The 25013-nt window shown below is 47.5% G+C and overlaps 1 protein-coding gene across 2 annotated transcripts in view; it reads left to right on the top strand.

Annotated features, from left to right (window-relative positions):
* Positions 1–302: 302 nt before the first annotated feature.
* The window catches only part of LOC144479613 (F-BAR domain only protein 2-like), a 59812-nt gene continuing 35101 nt past the window's right edge, over positions 303–25013 (top strand). Inside the window, exons 1-3 of one of the 2 annotated variants that reach the window (XM_078198538.1) lie at positions 303–357; positions 23259–23350; positions 24275–24346. In XM_078198538.1, the coding sequence (XP_078054664.1) occupies positions 331–357; positions 23259–23350; positions 24275–24346 (191 nt within the window). In that variant the 5' untranslated portion in view covers positions 303–330. Of the gene's footprint in view, positions 358–2328; positions 2413–23258; positions 23351–24274; positions 24347–25013 lie in introns of those variants that run through there. The other variant, XM_078198539.1, reaches the window with a different exon arrangement.

Genomic DNA, 25013 nt, shown 5'->3' with positions numbered 1-25013 from the left:
AATAAGCAAAAAAGGGGGAGAGGGGTTGGTCATGATAGGCGTTCTGCCAACCAATTAAAATTGACTGAGTGAAAATTACCCAATTAGCACTCGATGTGTTATCAGGGACATTGGGAGTAGCCAATGGGATTGGCAGAAACTCTCCTCATTAAGGGGAGGTGGGCGGGCTGATATTTGATTGACTGGTGGTTCAGCCTATAGGGGATAGGGGTGTGTCCCATTGAATTGGATTGACATATCATGCAGCCTATGGGGAGCTGGGGGCGGGTCTCGCTGTGTGTCAATTTCAGAAGCTGTGTCAGTTTCAGGAGCTGCTCCGGGGGGTTCGCGATGCAACATTTTGGGAGCAATTTCTGGGTAAGTGGGGAGTTGCATTGCTGGGCTGGGGGGCGGGTCTGGGTTTGCAGACACCTTGTACAACCTGCCCTGAGCTGGGCAGCGGCTGCAGCGCACAGCGAGTGTGTAATAGCGAAACCTGCAGAAGGTGAGAAGCAGGAACCGTCCGCACCCCCCACAGATACACTGTAACCCACTTTGATGTTCAGCTCGACACCGCGTGTCTGGAATGCAGGAATGGACACCCAGTTTCACAGCTGTAAATAATATACCTTAACATTTCTACAGCTCAGTGAGTGAGTGTCTCCCTGTGTGGTGCTGGGTAATTGGGGCTGAATGAGTAATATCTGCAGCAGATATTGTTGCAAATAGTGAAGGGTTTTTTAAAAAATCAGAATGAAATATTTGGCAATGTGTGTTGCATCTTCCTTCATTCTATGGGGAAGGGGCAGTCTTTTTAATGAATAGTTGATGGGGGGAGGGTAGAGCACCCTTGGGTGCAGCGACTGTTTTGCTTTTGAAGCGGGGTTGGTGGATACAGTTACGTTGTGTCACACGCACACACACCGGGATAATGGGTCGGCTTAAATTGCTGACAGTAAGTAGTATGTGTTTTTTTCATTTGACCCTACTAATTGTAGGTTTCTATTCCCTCCTTTAGAAGGGTAATTTAATTGAGGTGTTTAAGATTTAAAGGATTTAATAGGGTAAATATAGATAAACTATTTCCTCTCGGAGGGGGGGGGGGGGGCAATGCAGAACAAGGGGTCATGATGATAAAATTTGAGCCAGTTTAACAGGGGTCAGTCAGGAAGCACCTCACACTCACTGGAGGTCTGGAACTCTCCACCCACACTGCCCTCGCCCAGAAAAATGAAGCGGGTGGGGGAGGGGGATCAAAATTTCAGAACTGAGATTTGATAATTTTTTTGTTGGATTTGGGGAATAAGAGTTATGGAGGGAAAGTGGTTAGATAGAATTAAAAGACAAACCAGCCATGCTCTAGTTGAATGGTGGGATCAGTTGAAAGGGTGACATGGCCACTTCCTGTTCCTATGTTTGGTTGGCAGGTAAGTTTATTGTTTAGAAACTGATACTTTCATAGAAACCCATAGAAATCATAGAAACCCTACAGTACAGAAAGAGGCCATTCGGCCCATCGAGTCTGCACCGACCACAATCCCACCCAGACCCCACTCCCATATCCCTACATATTTTACCCACTAATCCCTCCAACCTACGCATCTCCGGACACTAAGGGGCAATTTCTAACATGGCCAATCAACCTAACCCGCACATCTTTGGACTCATCTCCCTGAGACTCTTTCAATGCAAAGTTCTGGTCCTGGGGCAGTTGATCTGGTTGATGCGGCATGTTTGGAAATATGACGGATCACTCACTTTGAGAACCGCCTCCCTTTCCCTCTCAGGAACCTGTGGTTGTCTATCTTGGCCTCCACATCTGTGCTGCCAGACTGTCATGCTGTGCTTTGTATTTTAGGCTATGTTAATTGGCACTTGCTCAATTCCTAGCTCATAGATCAAGTGTTTGCCCCCCCTCCCCACGAGCACCCCCCACTCCCCCTCCCCCCCCCCCCCAATCCCACAATGCTCCTTCAGCCTTGCCCAACTCCTCCACTGACTCCAGTACAGTTCGCAGGAAGTACGATGATATGTCAAAGACGTTAAACTGATGCCTGACCTGCTGTCTGGAGCGGCAGTAAAAGATTCACCAGGCGACTATTTGGAGATGAGCTGGGGAATTCTCCCCAATGGCCAGGCCAATATTCATCCCTCAGTCAACATGACAAACCCAGATGATCCAGCCATGATCACATTGTCACGTGTGGGAGCATACTGTGCACAAATTGGCTGCCGCTAGTGTTACACTTCAAAAAGAATTGCTTTAGGACATTCTGAGGTCGATGAAGGCACTATATAAATACAAATCTTTCATTTTTTTTGCTGTTTCTGTAGAGAGGAGAAGTGAAATCAGTGGCCGCACCCCCTCCCACCCCACCCCCATCGCAACGAGTAACGATTGGCTTCAGTGCCAAGAGGGTGAAATCAGCCAAGGTTTGTGTTCTCGATCACTACCTAGCAACTCCATGCGTGACGACAGCATTCTGCCAAGCTGTGCTGCCCTCTGTAGTAGAATAGCCGGGCTCATTACAACAACAATTTATATAGTGCCTTTCGATGTTGAAAAATATCCCCAAGTGCTTGACAGAAATATCAATGGTCAGAAATATAAATTAAGTGCTGTAACTTTAAAGGGGCTCGGGAGGTGAGATGCATGGGGGTGTACGGGCAAGTCGATAAACCTGTTCTTTTTTTTAAAAAAAAGTATGCGGGATCCTGAGCTTTCTAAATAGTGGTCTGGAACGTAAGCAGCAAATTATTCTCAACATTTAGAAAAAACAGGCCAGGGTCTCATCCAGAATCTTGTGTTAATTTTTGGGGCAAAGATGTCAAGATCTTGGAGAGGATGCAGTAGAGATTTAATAGATTTGGTACCAGGTTTGAGGGAATTTGTTTAATGGAGAAAGATTGGAGAAGTTGGGATTGTTTCCTTTTAAGAGTGGAAAGGTTAAGGGGAGATTTAATTGACGCATTCAAAGTGGAGAGTGGTTTTAACCGAGTAAACACAGAAACTCTTTTCAGTGACAGGAGGGTTGTTCACCAGAGGGACACAGGTTTAAAGTGATTGGCTCAACAACCAGAGGGGAAGATGAGAACATTTTGACAGGGCAAGTTGTTGTGGTCTGGTACGCACTTCCTGATCAGATATCAGAAACCAATTCAATAATAACTGTTTCTGAAGCAAATTGTATAAATTCTTAAAAAGGGAAACTTGAGAAGTGATGGGGAGGAGCTGGGGGAATGGGAATATTTGAACAGCTCTTTCAAAGAGCTAGCATGATAGACCAAATTCTTCATCTGTGAAAAATGTAACCTAAACAAAGAGAGAGACCCTGGGTGAGCAACCTAACGCATGGTCTAAGAAATGGTGATGAGAGTGAATGCCCTTGACATTGAGGCAGCATTTGACTGGAGTGTGGCATCAAGGAGCCCGAGCAAAACTGGAGTCAATGGGAATCAGAGGAAAACTCTCTATTGGTTGGAGTCATACCCGGTACATAGGAAGATGGTTGTGGTTGTGGAGGGTCAGTCATCTCAGCTCCAGGACATCTCTGCAGGAGTCCCTCAGGGGAGTGCCCTAGACCCAACCATCTTCAGCTGCTTCATCAATGACCTTCCCTCCATCTTAAGGTCAGAAGTGGGGATGTTCGCTGGTGACTGCACAATGTTTAACACCATTTGCGACTGCTCGGGTATTGAAACAGTCCATTTCCAAATGCAGCAAGACCTGGACAATGTCCAGACTTGGGCTGACAAGTAACAGGTAATATTTGCACCACACACATGCCAGGCAATGACCATCTCCAATAAGAGAGGATCTAACCATCGCCCCTTGACATTCATTGGCATTATCAGCGCTGAATCCCCCCACTATCAACATTCTGGGGGTTACCATTGACCAGAAACTGAACTGGACCGGCCATTTAAAAACTATGGCTACAAGAGCAGGTCTTGGGCTAGGAATCCTGTGGCAAGTAACTCACTTCCTGACTCCCCAAAGCTTGTCCACAATCTACAAGGCTGAAATCAGGAGTGTGATGGAATATTCCCCACTTGCCTGGATCGATGCAGCTCCAACAACACTCAAAGCTTGACACCATCCAGCACAAAGCAACCCGCTTGATTGGCACCCCGTCCACAAACAATCAGTCCTTCCACCGCTGACACACAGTCCTTTGGCAACACCTTCCAAACCCATGACCACTACCATCTAAAGGGACAAGGGCAGCTAGATACATGGGAACACCACCACCTGGAAGATCTCTTTCCTTCCCTCTCTTTCTCCTCCTCCTCCTCTCTCTCTCTCTCTCTCTCTCTCTCCCCCCTCTCTCTCTCTCTCACTTTCCCCGCCCCCCCAAAAGTCAATTAAATCCTGGAATTCCCTCCCTAACAGCACTGTGGGTGTACCTCCACCACGTGGACTGCAGTAGTACAAAGAGGCAGCTCACCATCACCTTCTCGAGGGCAATTAGGGATAGCCAATAAATGCTGGCTCAGCCAGCGACGCCCACATTACTTGAATGAGAAAAATAAAATGGGCTTTCAGGACCATCTCTGAGGTGGGGAGGCTTCCCAGGATGAATTTCCAGAACCAAACCCATAAGTGCAATGCTTGTAAACTCTTGTGGAGTATATTGAAGTTAAAAATTCCTTTAAGGACTGAGAGCGGTTATTGACAGCTCAGTTGTGGGACAGACAGAATGACCACGTGGGGGTCAAATAAGATGTCTCCAGGTTACATTCTTGTCCTGAAGCCGGGATGCCTGTTATAAGCGATTGGTAACATCGTGTAGGTCTCTCAGTTGAAAGATGAGAAGGGGAGTTGCGCTGGTGGAGGGTAGTGGGGTGTCATTGGCTGGGCGGCACGATAGCACAGTGGTTAGCACTGCTGCCTCACAGCTCCAGGCACCTGAGTTCAATTCCCGGCTTGGGTCACTGGCGGTGTGGAGTTTGCACATTCTCCCCGTGTCTGCGTGGGTTTCCTCCGGGTGCTCCGGTTTCCTCCCCCACTTCAAAGATGTGAGGGTTAGGTGGATTGGCCATGCTAAAATTGCCCCTTAGTGTCCCAGGATGTGTAATTTAGAGGGATTAGCAGGGTAAATGTGTGGGGTTGTGGAGATGAGGCCTGGAGTGGGATTGTGGTCGGTGCAGACTCGATGGGCCGAATGGCCTCCTTCTGCACTGTAGAGATTATATGATGATATCCAATGAGGTGACTATTACTCAGTGTTTTAACAGCTGCTCAATGCTGCTTCACTCAATGGACATTTCAGAATAAGCCCAGCCAATCAGTACTGGCGCACCATGTTCCCAATCAGTGACTATATACACCACTGTAGCACAGGATCATGATCAAGAGCAGGGATTAAAGACCTGAATTTCTATAGCACCTTTCACAACCTGAAGACATTACAACACACTTTATAACTGATTAAGTGTTTTTAGAGTCACTGTTGTAATGTGGGAAACACAACAGTTAATTTGCGCACAGTAAGATTGCACAAACGGCGGCTGTGATCATGCTTTGAGAATGGATTTTAGTGATGTTGTCTTGGGACAGTTTCGGTGGTGAGGGGTTGAATAACGGTGTTGGAATCTTTTACTGAACCTCAGAGGGAACCCAAAAATGAAATAAATGCACCCTTGGGCATTGGAGAGGTTTCAGTGCAGATTTACCAGAACGATACCGGGGATTGAAGGGTTAATTCACGAGGACCGTTTGCATCAACGTGCTCTGTATTTCTTCACTGTTTAGAAGGTTCAGGGATGATCTAATCAAGATGATTAAAATGATAAAAGAGACCCATTAGAGAAACTATTTCCCCTCGTGGGGAGTTAGAACAGGGGGACAGAACCTTAAAATGAGCCAGGCCGTGATGTTTGGACGCACACCTCACACACCGGGATGTGAAAATCTGCAACTCTCCCTCAAAAAGCCGTGATGGATGAGGGTCAGCGACAATTGCAAAAATGATGTTGATAGATCTTTGGGTAAGAATTCTTTTTAATTCGTGGGACATGGGCGTCGCTGGCTGGCCAGCATTTATTGCCCGTCTCTAGTCGTCCGAGGGCAGTTGAGAGTCAACCACATTGCTGTGGCTCTGGAGTCACATGTAGGCCAGACCGAGTAAGGACGGCAGATTTCCTTCCCTAAAGGGACATTAGTGAATCAGATGGGGTTTTTCCAACAATTGACAATGGTTTCATGGCCATCAGTGGATTCTTAATTCCAGATTTATTGAATTGAAATTCCACCATCTGCTGTGGCTGGATTCGAACCCGGGTCCCCAGATCCTTAGCTGAGTTTCTGGAATAATAGTCTGGCGATAATTCCACTAGGTCATCGCCTCCTCCAAAAGAGTTACAGAACCAAGGTGAGTAAGTGGAGTCAGGGTATTGGCCAGAAGCTGGTAGAATGTGAAACAAGCTAAAGGGACTGAATGGCCTCCTCTCGTTCCAGTTTTCTTGTGTTCTGAGATCTCTAATGGCTTAAATGTCAGGGAATAGACTGGGAATGGTCTTCGAACTGATCCTGCCACCTCCCCACGCCACTAGTGACCTCAAAAGACATGTTTTTGCAAGGTTGCTGTTGCTGCAGTAATTATTTGAATGTTTCGGTCTGTTCCCTAACTCTGGGCATGAAACAACACAGGCATGTAATTAACAGGATGGAAATTACAATGCTGAGAAATCACCAGCCTGTTCTGCAGTATTTAAGGAGCTGTGAATGATTTCAGCCACAACTCCCTGTATACTTGCCCTTATTTCCTTAAATAATCTTCAATATATTCAGCAGAGTGCAATTCCCTGTCAACATTCAAAGCTGTGTTACCAGCTTCTGAAAAAGGAGAACTACTCTCTCTTTTAAACAGAGAGAATCGTTGTCTTCTGATCACTTTCCTCCTGCTCTCTGGGTTTCTATCTGATATTTTTATTTTGGTTCTTGCCAATTTTCTTCCCACCTCCCTCAAACTCCCAGATGTCCCTTTTCACACGTGACTATAGAAACGTGAAAATAATTGCATTTCTGTAGCACCTTTCACCACCTTGGGGCTCCCCAAAGAGCCAATGAAATACTTTCTTAAAGTGTAGTGACTTTTGTGATGTCGGAAACATGGCAGCCAATTTGTGCACAGCAAGATCCCACAGGTGCGTAAAAAAAAGTCCATCCCCAGGCTCCTGTATGTTAAATAATCTGCTTTTTTAAAATTCACTGCTGTTGTTCACGGGGTTAACATTGGCCCGAGACACCAGGGAGAACTCCCCAGCTCCTCTTTAAACAGTGGCCATCAGATCACTTACATCCACATGACAGAGTTTAACATCTTGTCCAAACCACACTGCCTCTGGCAGTACAGCACTCCCTCAGCATTGCACGAGTAATGTTGGCCGAGACCTTGTGCTTAAGTCTCTGAAGTGCCACTGGTATGTATAAACTGCTGACTGTCAGGTGACTGCTACTCCTTAAGCCAGGTTAGTTTTGGGTATATGGGAAGATAATTGAAGAAACAGTTAAATTTGAATGAGGAGTGTAGGTAGAATTATTTGGGGAGATTTTAGATGCATGTTTGTCAAAACAAACAGCAGAACTTCAAAACACTTTTTTCCCCTCAAACAGGAATTTCTCCCTGAAAAGGGAGAATTTACATTTATTTAGCACCCTTCCTAATCTTGGGATTTGCAAGGAAATTATAGAGAAATGCAAGAATTATAGACTAGTCGCAATGAAGGATTTTAATTACTGGAATGTAGATTGGGATAGTAGGAGTGTAAAGAGCAGAGAGGGGCAACGATTAGTGTTTCCAATAGAATTTTCTAAAGTGATATGTTTCCCATCCAACAAGGAACACAATCCAACACTGCTGGAACGGGTTCTTGGGAATGAGGTGGATCCAATGTCAGCAGGAGAACATTTGGGCAACAGTGATCATTGCATTATGAAGTTTAGGTTGCTATGGAGAAGGGCAAGGAACAAGCCAGAGTAAGAATAATGAACTGTGGGAAAGTCAACTTTAGTGGGGTGAGAATGGATCTGACCCAAAAACCGGCATCAACAATGAGCAGGAAAAACTAATGGAACAATGAGCTGCCTTTAAAGAGATGTAGAGGGGAGAGGTAGGTTTTATTTAAGTTTATTTATTTATTAGTCACAAGTAAGGCTTACATTAACATTGTAATGGAGTTACTGTGAAATTCCCCTAGTCACCACACTCCAGCGCCTGTTGGGTCAATGCACCCTAACCAACACGTCTTTCAGTCTGTGGGTGGAAACCAGGGCACCCGGAGGAAACCCACGCAGACACTGGGAGAACATACAAACTCCACACAGACAGTGACCTAAGCCAGGAATCGAACCCAGGTTCCTGGCACTGTGAGGCAGCAGTGCTAACCACTGTGCCACCGTGCTGCGGGGTTGTACCAGATGCATCCAAGGATTCTGCGGGAGTGCGAATGGAAATTAGGGAGGCACTGGCCATAATTTTCCGGTCTTCTTTAGACTTGGGGTGGTGCCAGAGAACTGGAGAACTGCAGGTGTTACATCCTTGTTCAAAGAAAGGGTGTAAGGAGAAGCCCAGCAACTGTAGGCAGTTTAACCTCAGAGTGGTGGGGAAGCTTCTAGAAATAATAATTGTGGGCAAAATTACTAACTGGGCAGATGTGAGTTACGATAAACCCACATGGGATGGTTAAGAGCAAATGGTGTTTAACTAACGTGCTTGAGCTTTTTCATGAGGTAGCAGACAGGGTTGATGGGAGTAATGCTACTGATGTGGTGTACATGGGACTGCCGTACAACAGACTTGTGAGCAAAGTCCAAGCTCGTGGAATGAAACGGACAAAGCAACATGTATCCAAAATTGGTTAAGTGACAGGAAGCGGAGAGTAGTGGTGAACAGTTACTTTTTGGACCGGAGGGAGGTTTATAGTGGAGTTCTCCAGGGGTGGTTGTTCTGTCCTGACCTCAGCTCTTCCTGATGTATATTAATGATCTAGACTTTAGTGTACAGGCCACAATTTCAAAATTTGCAGGTGATACAAAACATGAAATATTCAGTCCCGGGCCCAATAATCATACGTTAAATGTATTAAAATCAGGATTTAAATAATTTATGCAGCCCCACGTCGATTTCTGGCACGGAGCTGACTGTGCCGAAAATCTGGTTGCCGGAGACTCGCGGAAGCCGTGGCGCCAGTGGGGAACCGCTTGAGAGAATCGTCCCCTTGCTTTTAGTACTCGAGGGGTCGGGACAGCATAGATCAGGAGAAACTGTTCCCACTGAAGGAAGGACCAAGAATCCGAGGGAACAGATTTAAGGTCATTGACAAGAGGAGCAATGGTGACGGGGGGTGGGGGGGGGAAATTGTCTTCGCATATCGAGTGATTAGGATCTGTCTGAGTGTGTGGTGAGCCTTTCAAAAGCAAATTGGATCGTTATCTGAGAAGGACAAAATGTGGGGAACAGGCAGAAGGGTGGCGCTGGGTGAATAGTCCCTGCAGGGGGCCAGCACAGAGAGTCAGCAGAGAGGGCTGAATGGCCTCCTTTGTGCTGTAACAACTCTGATTTTATGTTGCAAATGTTTTACAGCCTCTGTATAGTCACATGCGTTATATAGCCATCGGATTGCAAATAAAAACATAACTTCCTAATCTAACAATTCAATAAAAGCAAATTAAAAGCAGCAGTTGCCGTAACTGATTATTTGTTGCGGGTCAGTTGATAACTTCACCACACGCTACAACATCCAAGAAAATATTTGGAATCCTGAGCGCAAATAATGGATTTTCATTGGTGAAAATGCAAAACTGATCCTCTGTTTAATTGATTGATTGGAGGCATGTGCTTTTGAAAGAAGGAACAGTCTGATTTTAAAAAGAACTTGGATTTACTCTGTATTTAACCCCGTGCTGTACCTGTCCTGGGAGGGTTTGATGGGGGTCAGTGTAGAGGGAGCTTTACTCTGTATCTAACCCCGTGCTGTACCCGTCCTGGGGGTGTTTGATGGTCATGATGTGGAGATGCTGGCGTTGGACTGGGGTAAACGCAGTAAGAAGTCTCATAACACCAGGTTAAAGTCCAACAGGTTTACTTGGTAGCAAATACCATTAGCTTTCGGAGTGCTGCTCCTTCGTCAGATGGAGTGGAAATCTGCCAGGTTTCCACTCCACCTGACGAAGGAGCAGCGCTCCGAAAGCTAATGGTATTTGCTACCAAATAAACCTGTTGGACTTTAACCTGGTGTTGTTAAAACTCTTAGTGTTTGATGGGGACAGTGTAGAGGGAGCTTTACTCTGTATCTAACCCCGTGCTGTACCTGTCCTGGGAGTGTTTGATGGGGACAGTGTAGAGGGAGCTTTACTCTGTATCTAACCCCATGCTGTACCTGTCCTGGGAGTGTTTGATGGGGACAGTGTAGAGGGAGCTTTACTCTGTATCTAACCCCGTGCTGTACCTGTCCTGGGAGTGTTTGATGGGGACAGTGTAGAGGCAGCTTTACTCTGTATCTAACCCCGTGCTGTACCTGTCCTGGGAGTGTTTGATGGGGACAGTGTAGAGGGAGCTTTACTCTGTATCTAACCCCATGCTGTACCTGTCCTGGGAGTGTTTGATGGGGACAGTGTAGAGGGAGCTTTACTCTGTATCTAACCCCGTGCTGTACCTGTCCTGGGAGTGTTTGATGGGGACAGTGTAGAGGGAGCTTTACTCTGTATCTAACCCCGTGCTGTACCTGTCCTGGGAGTGTTTGATGGGGACAGTGTAGAGGGAGCTTTACTCTGTATCTAACCCCATGCTGTACCTGTCCTGGGAGTGTTTGATGGGGACAGTGTAGAGGGAGCTTTACTCTGTATCTAACCCCGTGCTGTACCTGTCCTGGGAGTGTTTGATGGGGACAGTGTAGAAGGAAACCTTGCCTTCTAACTGTGGGAATGTCCACATCCTAAATAATTATTTTTAATCTTCTGCGAAAGTAAAAAGGAAACTGTTGAATTTAGATGATAATTATTGGAAACCAGGGATTTCTCAGTTGTTGTTGTAATATTGAGGTGAGTGTGGGGGTGGGCTTGGGTGAGGCTGTTATGAGAGGGTTTGTGAGGGGTGGGGTGGGGGTTTGTGAGGGTGAGGGTATTGTGAGAGGGTTTGTGAGGAGTGAGGGTGAGTGTGGGAGTGGAATTGTGTGGGGCTGTTGTGAGAGTTTGAGGAGTGTGGGGGGGGTGGGGTAAGGGTTTGTGGGGGTGGGGTGGGGTTGTTGTAAGAGGGTTTGTGAGGAGTGAGGGAGCTGACCTGGCCAAAACGGATTCCCGAAAAGTATTTGAATTATTCTTGAGTTTGATTTTTAAATATTCACCAATTAAGGGACTTTTATTCGTGGATTGAGAACTACATCTGATTCTGCTTTCCTCTCCTGGGCCTGAGCAAATCATTTGAGTGTCCTTGAGGTGTTTAAAAGCAGCTGAAGTTTTGAGTCAGACTTTTTAAAAACAGTTTAAGATATCAAAGCTAAAATCCCAGTTGCTCTTGTTAACTCAGATTAAAAGTGGGAAGGAAGTGTTTGCTCGTCCCTGTGTGATAGCAGCTAGTCCAGCCATTGCGGTTTGCTGTCTCTGATACCAATCGAATCTCTCAGCTGGCAGCAGATGTCCTTTATTGCCAGTGTTTCCTCGAGCCCTAAACCTCTCCGCTCCCCCACCTCAACACCTCCCTCCTCCTTCCAGACACTTCTTAATGTTTCACAGTGTCAAATGTGCTATATAAATGTAAAGTAAATTTATTAGTCACAAGTTTCCAAATGTAAGCTGTTGTTTGATGTTTTGGAATACTGTTGACCAGACCCTGTGAGTGAGGGAGATTGGAGCAAGACCCTCCTAGTTGGTAAATACTCCATAACCACAGCTTGCATTTATATCACATTTTTAACATGGTAAACAACCTGATCTGCTTCAGGGGAACGAGGTTCTAGAGATGTGAGGGCCCATGAAGCAAGCCCATCAGAAACCTTTTTATCTCTTTCCAAACATAGGAGGAAGAGGAGGCCATTCACTCCCTTGAGCACGTTCTATCACTGAGTTAACTCATGACCTAACTCTAGCTCAACTCCACTTACCGACCTTTTCTCCTTACTCCACAAAAAACAGATTCACTGATGTCCTTTGAGGAAGGAATCCTGCTATCCTTGCCCAAGGGCAGCACGGTGGCACAGTGGTTAGCACTGCTGCTTCACAGCGCCAGGGACCCGGGTTCGATTCCCAGCTTGGTCACCGTCTGTGCAGAGTCTGCACATTCTCCCCGTGTCTGCGTGGGTTTCCTCCGGGTGCTCCAGTTTCCTCCCACATTCTGAAAGACGTGCTGGTTAGGTGCATTGACCCGAACAGGCGCCGGACTGTAGCGACTAGGGGAATTTCACAGTAACTTCATTGCAGTGTTAATGTAAGCCTTACTTGTGACTAATAAATAAACTTTAAGTCTGCTGTCTGTCCAATAATGAATGTGTTTAGGATTACCCTGGAAAGGATCCCTGTCAAACTTTAAACAGCTGGAGCTTTAGAGGTGTCTCTCAGTTGATTGAACACTCGCCAGGATCTGTCCTGCTGGCCTGTGGAGATCGAGGCTGTATCTTTCTGACAAGAATAGTGGGAGTACCCTGTACACCCACTGTGGGCTCCTGCTAGCTGCCCTGGCATGTTCATAGTGGGTAGGATTGGGCACTTGTGTTTCCCACAGCAAGGAGGAGTGGGGAAAGGAAAGACTTGCATTGATATAGCACCACGGAGCATCCCAAAGTGCTTCGCAGCCAATGAAGTTGATTTGAAATGTAGAGAGCACAGCAGCCAATATTTGTAAAGCAAGATCTCACAGATAATAGTGTGATAGTGAGCAGATAATCTGTTTTGGTGAAGTTGTTTGAGGAATAAATATTTAGGACACCAGGCAGAATCTCATCCCCTTCCCACCCCCACTACTGTTTTTTCCAAATAGTAAATAGTGACGTGTACTTTCTATGTCCAACTGAAAATGCATCTGAGAGACAGCAGCTCTGACAGTGCAGCACTCCCTCAGTAATCCACTGGAATATCAGGCTGGACGTTTGGTCAAATCCTACAGGGAACTTGACCCTTCTGATTTTGAGGCAGCATTGTTACACTGAGCCAAGCTGACACCTCAACGATGGCCAGTCCACTCTCAACTCTGCCTGTGCTGAGATTGGATCCTTCCAGCGGTGGGTCTTGGCAAACTCTTTATCTAGGCACTTGCAGAAGGAGTTGAATCCTGTCCCATAAGAGATCCAGGGGTCTTGGAGGTAACCATTGTTTCTGAGGGAGCTCCCTGTACAAGTATTGGAACATTCTGCCCTGTTTAAAATCCCCTGCTGGGAATGCCAGAGGTTAAAACTTTGATGAGATTAGTCTGAGAAATGAAAGCATTGGGAAGATGAGGAAAGGGAGACGGAGAGATACACCGAGCTGAGATAGACCAGATATAAACAGCCACTTGTTCTGCACCTGCCACTTTTGGACTGGTTACAACTCTCTCTCTGCCTCCGCTTTACATATCTGATCCGACCTCACTCGCTCCTGTCAAACAGTCACTTCTGACATCATCAGATATTGTCCTTTTTAATTGAAGAAATTACCATAATAGTTAACCCTTTCCCTCCCCGCTGAATAAATAGTGACTCTGTACAGTTTGGAAATGGGAATTTTGAACCGGTTACTGTGTGCTGGAGCCGTGATTCTATTTCCCAGCTGGTACCCCCCCCACCCCCCTCCTCCGGCCATCAGCCGGATACTGGTTTCCGTGGGTTGTCTGGGGGTATGGCTGGAGGGTCAGTATGAGCTCCGTTGTCATGCCCCATGTCCAGAGCCACATTCACTGCTCAAAGCCAGCAGTGTGAAGATTGGCATCGGGCAAAATATTGACCACATTTCAGTTTCCATCAAATCTGTGCAGAGAAGTGTAAATTGATGCATTTTGGTAGGGAAAATGAGGGGAAAGGATACAGAATTAAGGATACAATCGTTAACCAGGGTATATGTACATCATATTGAAGGAGGCAGGGCAGGTTGAGAAAGTGGTTAATAAACAGCCTCCTGGCTTTTATAACGAGTGGCATCGAGTACAGAGCAAGGAATTATGATCAAGCTTTTATAAAACACTGGTTCAGCCTCAGCTAAAGCATTGCACCCAGCTCTAGGTGCCACCCTTTAGGAAAGATATGGGGGCGTTAGAGAGAGTGCAGTCCAGATTTATGCAAATAGTTCCAGGAATAAAGAACCTGTTTGCATAGATTGGAAGTAATGGAAGGGCCAAGAATCTCAGGCCACTGACAGCAGAAGCGGAGACAACGAGAGGGAAAGGGATTTTAGACAGTGAGTGGTTCGAATCTGGTGGGGGAAGGGTGAGGAGGGGGTAGGGGAGGGTGAAGTGGAGCGGGGCTATGGAGGGATGTGGAGGGGTATGGGGGAAAGGTAGGGTGGGGGAATGGGGACGAGTGGCAGGGACGGAGTGGAATTAGCTTAGTTGCTCTCGCAGAGGAATGGCACAGGGTGGGATGGGCTGAATGGCCTGTGTGCTGTCACCGTTCTGTTTCTAGCAGGACTGGGTGCCCTCGGGAAAGGAGAGAACAGATTTGGCGAATTAGCAAAGTCAGGTGGCAGCCACAGTGGTGTTTGAGTGTTTGAGGGAATGCTGGAGTTTTCTGAGTGTTGCAGGGGGATACTGGGCCAGGGCCCTGTTAATGCCACTCGCTGCCTGTGGACTCGGAGTATGGATGGGTTTCCTTCACTCTCCTGTGATGCATTTCTCCCAGTGACGAGCAGAGAACGGCTTCATGTTTTACTGGCTCGCCTTGCATCCACTGGGATAATACCAGTCGCTAGGCAACTGAGCTGCTTGGCAACCAGGCCCGGTAGAATAGCTGTGTTGTGTCGGAGTGTGCCAGCCCCCCCCTCTCCCTCCGCCCACCCCTTGCCCCACTGTCACTGCAGCCACTGTTCATGGGGCACAATAGAGGGCCTGTCGCGAGCTGCCGCTCCCCCCACAATGCCCACCCGCCCCTGCCACCGCACGCCAATCGCCTCCTTAAAGCCGATTCCCTTTTTCAGGGTTGTGTCGGAACGATGAGCCGTTTTCAGAACTTTCCCGATTCCGGTCTGTATCCTCCTTGCTCCAGCGATGTCGGAGATGCTTTCTTCAGATCAGACGCTAAACCAAGACCCTGCCTGTCCATTCATCGACTCAAGTGGACATTAAGGGGTCGGCCATTTAAGACTGAGATGAGGAGAAATTTCTTCACTCAAAGGGCTGTGAATCTTTGGAATTCTCTCCCGCAGAGAGCTGTGGATGCTCCATCGTTGAATATATTCAAGACAGAGGTTGATAGATTTTTGGATACTAAGGGATATGAGGATAGTGTGGGATGGTAGAATTAGGTAAAGACCAGCCTTGAATGGTGGAACAGGCTTGAAGGGCCGAATGGCTGCCACCTCCTCCTTTTGCTGATGTCCTTGTAACTAACTGAAGATGTTCTCCCATTGCCCTGACATTTCAATCTTCGGAAACACCAACAACAGTGGCAGTTTATGGGATCTTGCTGTTCAGTTGAAGAGATTTGCTGTGTAACAGGGACTCTGTAAAAATGTGAGAGAGAAAAGCTGGCCTTTCTGTACAGCCCTTCCCAACCTCTGGACACCCAGAGCACACTGTAATTAGGCACCTTGTGAAGTGTGGTCTCTGTTGAAATGTAAAAAAAAAACTCATCATGTGTACACAGCAAGATCCCGCAAACAGCAATGTGAAAAATGACCAAACCATCTTTACTGGGTTGAGATAAATAGGAGTTTGGGGTGAGTTCCTCTGCTGTTTGGAAATAGGGGCCTTGGGATCGCTTACCTCTGCCAGAAAGGATAGGCAGGGCCTTAATTTAACATCTCATCCAAACAATGACCCCTTCAGCAGCGCAGCACTCCCTCAGCACCACACCAAGAGCAGCAGCTCCGATTTTCAAGTGTCTGGAGTGGAGTTTGAACCCACGACCTCCTGACTCGGTGGCGAGGTTCCTACTCACCAGAGACACGGCTTGGCACGACTGATGATTCTAAGGTGGAAGTTGCAGGGCAAGATCTTCCATTTCACTCAGGTGGGTGCGAGTCCTACCTCCTTCCACCCTCACACGTTGGTTGGATGGACGAAGGCTATCAGAACATGTGCACCCCCTCATTCTGATTTGAATTAGATGGTGGGGTAAAGCTACAGGGGGGGGGGGAAGATTGTCCAAACGGTATCTTTCAGGGAAGAAGAGGTTCTGCTATCGCAATAAGTGTTTGGAAAAGTTCATGGTGCAAAATATTGGAGTCATTCAAGATGCGCCTGTGTATTGGAGAGGGAATGAAATGTAAGCTTCACTGAGAGGACTGAAGGACAGGGTGGATGGGCCTCAGAAGCAGCTATTTTGTCCTTTCCTTTGCCATTATGAAGTCCCGGTTAGTGGGATTTACCACTGCCATTTATTGACAAAATACTGCTGTTAAATGAGTATTGGATTCCAGTATCAGACTCCCAAAATCGAATGTTTGGGAAGACCCTTAGTTTGCAGTTGGAATTGAGTTTGATTGGATCAACACTCCATCAACCTTGTTTCTTTGCCTTGTTCACTCTATCGGACGGAGAGCATTGCAGGCTCTGGCACCAGAGGAAACTGAAACTTCCAGGCCGTGTCTGAACTACGCCCAGTTGCTGGGAGGGGGACTGCACTGGACTTCAGAGTCACTGGGACAGGACTCCTATCCTGCCCAGACCCCCAGAAATGGTGCTTCCTGATCTAGATTGCAAACAGCCCAATGTCTGTGTTTGGGGAAGGTGGGGTTTAGTTTCCAGGACCAAACTAATCCCTGAGAAACTTGTCCATTTTGAAGTTTCTTTCTCCTCCAGTTAATGATGTCAACCTGTGACTGGCTGACGTGTCCAGTGATGCTCGATATAAGCCAGTGTAGATTGTCATTACCACAATGGGTGTATGTTTCACCAAGGCTTTTGTACCTGTGCCAAGGGAAGGCCAAGGGAATGTAGTTTTTTTTAAGAGTTCAGTGCTGAGAATGGGTGGGCGGGGGGGGGGGGGTGGTGGTGGTGGTGGTGGTGGTGGAGGGGAGTGGGGTCTGTGGAGGGATGTTCCCACAGGGGTGGTGGTGGTGGAGGGGAGTGGGGTCTGTGGAGGGATGTTCCCACAGGGGCTTGGGTTCCGCGCAGGCTTTGAGCTGCATGTGGCCTCTGTGCTGAAGGTGATACTTTCCCCGCGGTCGGGAGGCAGCTGTTATTGTGAGTCTCGACTTGATTTCAGGGTTAGCGTTTCAATCTCATTAAATGTTGATGCCAGTGGATTGTGTGGCAGTCGGAGCTTGCACTGATGGGGATTCGGTTTACAGGCTCTGATTAATTAATGGGGGAGAAAACAACTTGAAATTGATCGAGAGATTGGCAACGCTCGAGTCAAAATCGATCCCAGTGTTGCATCCCAAATAATAACACAGCCCATTTCAACAGCCCCCATTCTCACTTCAGATCCCCCCCCCCCAACTCTCCCATCCCTCACTGTGGCAGCAGCAGGCTTGTGTTCCTGGAGGATTGTGGAATTTCATAGCAACAGAGACCCTTCTAAAAAAAATTCACTTATGGATGTGGGCGTCGCTGGCTAGGCCAGCATTTATTACCCTTGAGAAGGTGGTGGTGAGCTGCCTTCTTGAACCGCTGCAGTCCATGTGGTCTAGGTACACCCACTGTGCTGTTAGGGAAGGAGTCCCAGGATTTTGACCCAGCGACAGTGAAGGAACAGCGATATATTTCCAAGTCAGGATGGTAAGTGACTCGGAGGGGAACGTCCGGGTTGTGGTGATCCCAGGTATCTGCTGCCCTTCTCCTTCTAGATGGTGGAGTCTGTGGGTTTGGAAGGTGTTATCGAAGGAGCTTTAGTGAGAACTTGCAGTGCATCTTGTAAATGGTACACACGGCTGCCACTGACTGGTGGTGGAAGGAGTGAATGTTTTAAAGTCTGTCGATCAGACAGGCTGGGAGCAGAAAGAGAAGCGGTCGAATGGTTCAGCGGGATAACTAGTGGAGGTATTTGATGGGAGGGGACACATGGACAACTGCAGGACCGTAGGGGAAGGAGGGACTTGGAAGGGAAGCATAGGAACAGGAGGAGACCATTCAGCCCCTCCAACCTGTTCCACCATTCAATGAGATCATAGCTAATCTGGACATTAACTCCGTTTATTCACCTTTACCATAACTCTTAATCCTCTTCCCAACAACAATCTATCAATCTCAGACTAAACTCTAGTCGACCCCCCCAGACTCCATGGCGGAGTCCCAGATTTCCACTTTGTGTAAAGAAGTGCTTCCTGATGTCACCCCTGAACAGTCAAGCTCTCATTTTAGGATTGTGCTCCCGTGTGTTGGACTCTCTGACCAAAGGAGAGAGTTTTTCTCTCTCTATACCCCATGAATTCCTTTGACCATCTTCAACGTCTGTGTTTGATCGCTGGCTAGGCCAGCATTTATTTCCCTTGAGAAGGTGGTGGGTGAGCTGCCTCTTGAACCGCTGCAGTCCATGTGGTGTAGGTACACCCACTGTGCTGTTAGGGAAGGATCCCAGGATTTTGACCCAACGACAGTTAAGGAACAGCGATATATTTCCAAGTCAGGATGGTGAGTGACTCGGAGGGTTCAGTACGTCAGGGAATAAACAAGACTAGTCTATGCAACCTGTCCTCATAGATTAACTCCTGTGGCTCTAGTAAATTTAGTCTGGCCATTAATTGCCACTAATGATGGTTTCCGTATCACTGACCAGAGGAGGGAGGAAAAGATTAAGGAATTGTGGAACAATCGATGGATTGCGGTTCTTGATTCTTGTCCACTTCTCTCGGCATACGGCCCTCTGTCTGTGTTGAGAAAGCTTTTAGCTTGCAAGCAAGACATTCCTGACGACACAATCATTGTTTGATGTACTGTTTACAGGAATGTGTCAACCAGTCCCAACTGAGGATATCAAACCAGGAGGGGTAAAAGAAGAGGTGACAAGTTGTGAGAAATCATGATTCACGTCTTTATTCTTCATTCTCCTTCCCGTGCTCCTCCCGATGAGTCTCGGGGAGATGAGTGGGAGTACAGAGTGCTGCTTCCTCAGGGTTTGATGCTGGGATCACTGCTTAAGATGAATTTTCATCAAAGGTCTTGATTCAGACACTCAGTACAGAGCGGTCGGACGATACCAAATGAGGACAGACAGTAAAATCAGAAATGTAATTGTATGATCTTGGACAAATTGTGTAAATAGGCGGAATAATATCTGATAGATTCAAACACAGGCAGTATAAGGCACTGCTCATAGGAGGGAGGCATGAGAAGTGCACACTCTGAGTGTGACTGGTATTGAAATATCAAAGCTAGAAAAGTCTCTGAACCGTGAGCTGGTGATGTCCAATGAACACAGAATATCACACGATAAAAATCAGTCTAATCTGGATCTCCGGTTAGAACAGGAGAATACAAACTCTGCACAAACTGAACACCGTTCTGGTCAGATTCACCTTGAGAACTATATCCAGCTCTGATCTCTCGTTTCTGGCAGAGAGGAGCCACGAGACTGATTTAATGTTGTGGGTCTGTGTGATGTTAGGTCACTGATCCCCTGGTCGCTCTCGGAGGCTGAACCAACCTTTGCGTCCTATCTGACCCGGACTGAAATCCTCTCATTCAGGAAGAATGCCGCCTTTCTAACGTCACCAGTCCCTGTCCCTGCCTCAGCACATTTTTGTTTCAGGAGATGTTAAGTATCATTGGCTTGGCCAACATCTGTTGCCCATCCCTAATTGCCCTCGAGAAGGTTCACTGCCTTGAACTGTTGCAGTCTATGTGGTGGAGGTACGCTCACAATGCTGTTGGGAAGAGAGCCAGTTTGTCCATGCCTTTATTACTGCTCGACTTGGCTATTCCAATGGACTCCTGGCCCCCTTCCACCCTCCGTAAACTTCAACTCATCTTCTGCCCATGTCCTGACATGTCCAAGTCCCATTCATTGGTCACTGCTGTGCTTGTTAACTTGGGGCACAGCAATGCTTCAACATTTAAACTGTTCACATTCTTCCATCCTCTCTCTGCTCCCTGTCTGTGCTCCAACCCACAACCCTCTGAGATCTTTGTGCTCCTCCAATTCTGGCCTCTTGTGTGTCTCCATTGTTCCCATCGTTGGAGGCTGTGCCTTCAGCTTCCTGGGCCCTATGTTCTGGAATTCCCCCCCCCATCTTCTCTACTTCCGTGTCCTCAAAGACACTTCTTAAAACCTACTTCTTCAACCAAGCTTTTAGTTGCCTGTCACAGTGTCTCCGTATGTGCATCAATGTAACATTTTGTTTGACAATTGCTCCTGTGAAACACTTTAGGATTTTTTAAAACCGTGTTAAAGGTGCTATATAAATACAAGTTTTTATTGCTAATTCTGATATTTAATCACTTCATATCAAAGAGATTATGGCAAACTTAGCTGAAAGCTTCATCCATGCACAATGTATCTGTAAATCTGAGATTGGTGGGAAGGAAGCTGTAGACCTGGACCCTCAGCCTTTGGGGAAGAGGTGGGGTAAGGGAGAGAAGTTCAAGTGTTGTGAGGCAGAAGTAGACTCCACCACCAATTTGTCCCTGTTTTCCACGCACTGCTGCCTTGCCTGCAGCCTTGAGCTCCCTGCCAACCCAGGCTGCAACCCACTGTTATCAGAACACCCGAGGTTAGAGGAGCGGCCTTGCCACAGAACTGAGTTCAAATCTAGTCTCGGCAATACATCACAAAGGATTTGGTTTAATTGGCCCATTGAAGGGTTAAAGAGGAGGCGTTCACAGTTACTGATTTCCTTAATCTGGGTTTCTGCACCTGGGAGGAAGTGAGGTTTGTGGTTCATTTCTCTCATGTTTTAAACTTCTGTTGTAGTTCTTGTTTTGAATTTTTAACAGATCCTCCGGATTGGAACTAAAAAGCTGGGATCAGTAAAAGGTGTCAGATTGTCTGACCTCGCTCATTCTGGCCTGTCCCACACCAATGTAGCAGATTCTGCCTCTAAAGTGACCTCGCAAGTCGCTTTCCTACATTAAACCCACTGGTAGTGGGTCCAAGAAGGTGATCCACCAACACCATCACAGGGTGACTTCTAATGCACCTTGTCAGGGATGCCCACATCAAAGAATTCATTTAAAAAATAAATCTTGTTGGGGAGTTGGTACTAAAATTGAATTTGAAAATGCTCGAGCAGAAAGCGGCTCCCAAGAAGGTGCCAAGAATTCTTTGAATAAGAAGTCAGCAAAGGCTAGCAAGAGAGGAGAGGGAGGAATGTTACTTCATCTACATCGACAAAGTTCACCTAGACACAACCAGCACCTCCTCCAGCGCTCTGACTCCACTGGCAACTGTGACTCAGTGGGTCAAAGTCCAACTCTAGAGACTGCTGACACAATCTAGGCTGGTACTCCCAGTGTCAGGACTGAGGGGGTGCTGCACTGTCGAGGTGCTGTCTTTAGGATGAGATGTTCGTCTGAGGCCATGTCTCCCTCCTGGGTGAATGTTAAAGATCCCGTGCCCACTATTCTGAGGAAAAGCAGGGCAGTTCTACCTATTGTCCTGGTCAATATTCACCCCTCAACCAACATCACTGAAATCGGAACTGGTCAGTACCTCAATACCTTTTCCTGGGTTCTTGCTGTGCACAACATGGCAGCTGCATTTCCCGCACTCCAACAGTGACTATACTTTGAATGTATTTTCATTGGCCGTAAATGCTTTGGGACATCCTGAGGTTGAGAAATGTTGGTCTGTTTTTAGAAGCATCTTGACATAGTATTTGCGTCCAGCCTGACCCAATCCAATGGGCATCACATGATCAGCTCCCGAGAGATGCCCCCTGGTGCTGCTTGTGGTGGGAGCCGGGAGAACCAGATTGGAAAATGGGCCAAGGAGCAGTGAAAGTGCCCCAGTTCTGAATGCAAACCCAAACGCCCTGTCTCCAACACAGCAGAGTCTACTCCCTTGCTGACAATCTCTTCCCATCTCTCTGTCCGTATCCTGATCCCTGTTCCTTTTCTTCCCCTGAATCTTTGGAGAAATGCAAATTTACTTCATTCCTGCTCTCCAACCAGACAACATTGTTCAAGAGCTGAATCTCTGGATATTTAATCACTGACTGACCCTCACCCTGAATCATTGCTTCCAGTTTGTTTTGTTGGCCTGTTCAGAGTAGGTGTTGGTCTGTGTACTCTGGGGTTCCACGAACACATTCTATAAATGACCTGGATGAGGAAGTGGAGGGATGGGTTGGTAAGTTTGCCGATGACACGAAGGTTGGTGGGGTTGTGGATAGTCTGGAGGGATGTCAGAAGTTACAGAGGGACATAGATAGGATGCAAGGCTGGGCGGAGAAGTGGCAGATGGACTTCAACCCAGATAAATGCGTAGTGGTCCATTTTGGTAGGTCAAATGGGATGAAGGAGTACAATATAAAGGGAAAGACTCTTAGTACTGTAGAGGATCAGAAGGACCTTGGGGTCCGGGTCCATAGGACTCTGAAATCGGCCCCGCAGGTGGAGGAGGTGGATAAGAAGGCGTATGGTGTGCTGGCCTTTATCAATCGAGGGATTGAGTTTAGGAGTCCGGGGATAATGATGCAGCTATATAAGACCCTCGTCAGACCCCACTTGGAGTACTGTGCTCAGTTCTGGTCGCCTCACTATAGGAAGGATGTGGAAAAGATTGAAAGGGCGCAGAGGAGATTTACAAGGCCCGGATTGAGTGGCATGCCTTATGAGGATAGGCTGAGGGAGCTCGGTCTTTTCTCCTTGGAGAGACGAAGGATGAGAGGAGACCTAATAGAGGTGTATAAGATGTTGAGAGGCATAGATCGGGTGGACTCTCAGAGGCTTTTTCCCAGGGTGGAAATGTCTGCTACGAGAGGACACAGGTTTAAGGTGCTGGGGGGGTAGATACAGGGGAAATGTTAGGGGTAAGTTTTTCACAGAGGGTGGTGGGCGAGTGGAATCGGCTGCCGTCAGTGGTGGTGGAGGCGAACTCAATAGGGTCTTTTAAGAGACTCCTGGATGAGTACATGGAGCTTAATAGGATGGAGGGTTATAGGTAGGTCTAGAAGGTAGGGATGTGTTCGGCACAACTTGTGGGCCGAAGGGCCTGTTTGTGCTGTAGTTTTTCTATGTTCTATGTTCTAACACTCCTCTATTTACCATTAACAGGGCGAGAAAAACAATGGTTTTGACATCCTTTACCACAACATGAAACATGGGCAAATCTCCGTCAAAGAGCTGGCTGACTTTGTGAGGGAAAGGTAAGACATGGTCATTACTCCCTGAGAGATTCCACCTCTGGCTCACCTGATGAAGGGGCAACGCTCCGAAAGCTAGTGGCTTGTGCGACCAAATAAATCTGTTGGACTTTAACCTGGTGTTGTGAGACTTCTTACTGTGCTCACCCCCTATATCAGTGTTAACAGTAAACCCGGTCCATTCCTGGATGGTTTGCTTGTCAAGGTTTCTCCTCAGAAGGTGCAGTGAATTGGACACCATGAGGATCCCACAATGCTTTCACTTCAAATATCCTGTAAATTCTGGAAGATCATCCACCCCAGTGAGAGTCGACGTGTGTGTGTGGGACCCGCACCCCAGTGAGAGTCGGCGTGTGTGTGTGGGACCCGCACCCCAGTGAGAGTCGGCGTGTGTGTGTGTGGGACCCGCACCCCAGTGAGAGTCGACGTGTGTGTGGGGGACCCGCACCCCAGTGAGAGTCGACGTGTGTGTGTGTGGGACCCGCACCCCAGTGAGAGTCGGCGTGTGTGTGTGTGGGACCCGCACCCCAGTGAGAGTCGGCGTGTGTGTGTGTGGGACCCGCACCCCAGTGAGAGTCGGCGTGTGTGTGTGGGACCCACACCCCAGTGAGAGTCGGCGTGTGTGTGTGGGACCCGCACCCCAGTGAGAGTCGGCGTGTGTGTGTGGGACCCGCACCCCAGTGAGAGTCGGCGTGTGTGTGTGTGGGACCCACACCCCAGTGAGAGTCGGCGTGTGTGTGTGGGACCCGCACCCCAGTGAGAGTCGGCGTGTGTGTGTGTGGGACCCACACCCCAGTGAGAGTCGGCGTGTGTGTGTGGGACCCGGACCCTGATTCCTATAGCACGATACTCTTAACCAATTAAATGTCCAGTATTTTTATTTTGCAATTATTTTCCCAGGATTTAAATGTTGCTGTCTTCTTGCAGAGCACTGATTGAAGAATCTTACTCAAAATCCATGTCCAAGTTGGCCAAGATGGTGACCAACAGTTCACTGGGGTAAGTCCTTGTTGACAGTGCCAGTTTCTCTTTATCTAATACAGGGTAAGACAGAGGCCTTACCTCAGGCACACAGGATGAGGACTCAGTGTTGTATTTACTTGTTGGCCTCTCCCTTTCCCAGATGTGTAAAACTCTCAGACAGACTGGCTTCTGGTCACATTAACTTATCAGATTCTCCCACCTTTTGTTTTCTAGACTTTTTTGTCTCCTGTGCTCCAAAGGAACAGGCTGTCCAATCTCTCCCTATAACTCAGTCCCTTGAGTCCTGGCAGCATCCTTGTAAATCTCTTCTGCACTCTCTCCAGTTTAATAACATCTTTCCAATAGCAAGGCGTGAACTAGAAAGGCGATCAAAACTGAACACAATACTCCAGGTGTGGCCTCACCAACGTCCTGTACAACTGCAACTTAACTTCCCAACTTCTACACTCAGTGCCCTGACTGATGAAGGCCAGCAGGCCAAAAGCCGCCTTCACCGCCCTATCTACCTGTGACTCTACCTTTAGAGATTAATTCAGGGATGTGGGTGTCGCTGGGGCAGCAGCTGTTGCCTGTCCCTAATTCCCCCTGAGTCAGTGGCTTGTTCACATATTTCATTTTTGATAGTCACGTGTAGGCCAGACCGGGTAAGGACGGCAGATTTCCTCCCCTAAAGGACATTTGT

The sequence above is a fragment of the Mustelus asterias genome, chromosome 26, assembly GCF_964213995.1.
Source record: "Mustelus asterias chromosome 26, sMusAst1.hap1.1, whole genome shotgun sequence".
In the NCBI taxonomy this organism is placed as follows: domain Eukaryota; kingdom Metazoa; phylum Chordata; class Chondrichthyes; order Carcharhiniformes; family Triakidae; genus Mustelus; species Mustelus asterias.
The sequence above is the reverse complement of the archived record's forward strand: the minus strand, read 5'-3'. Positions and strand labels throughout refer to the sequence as shown.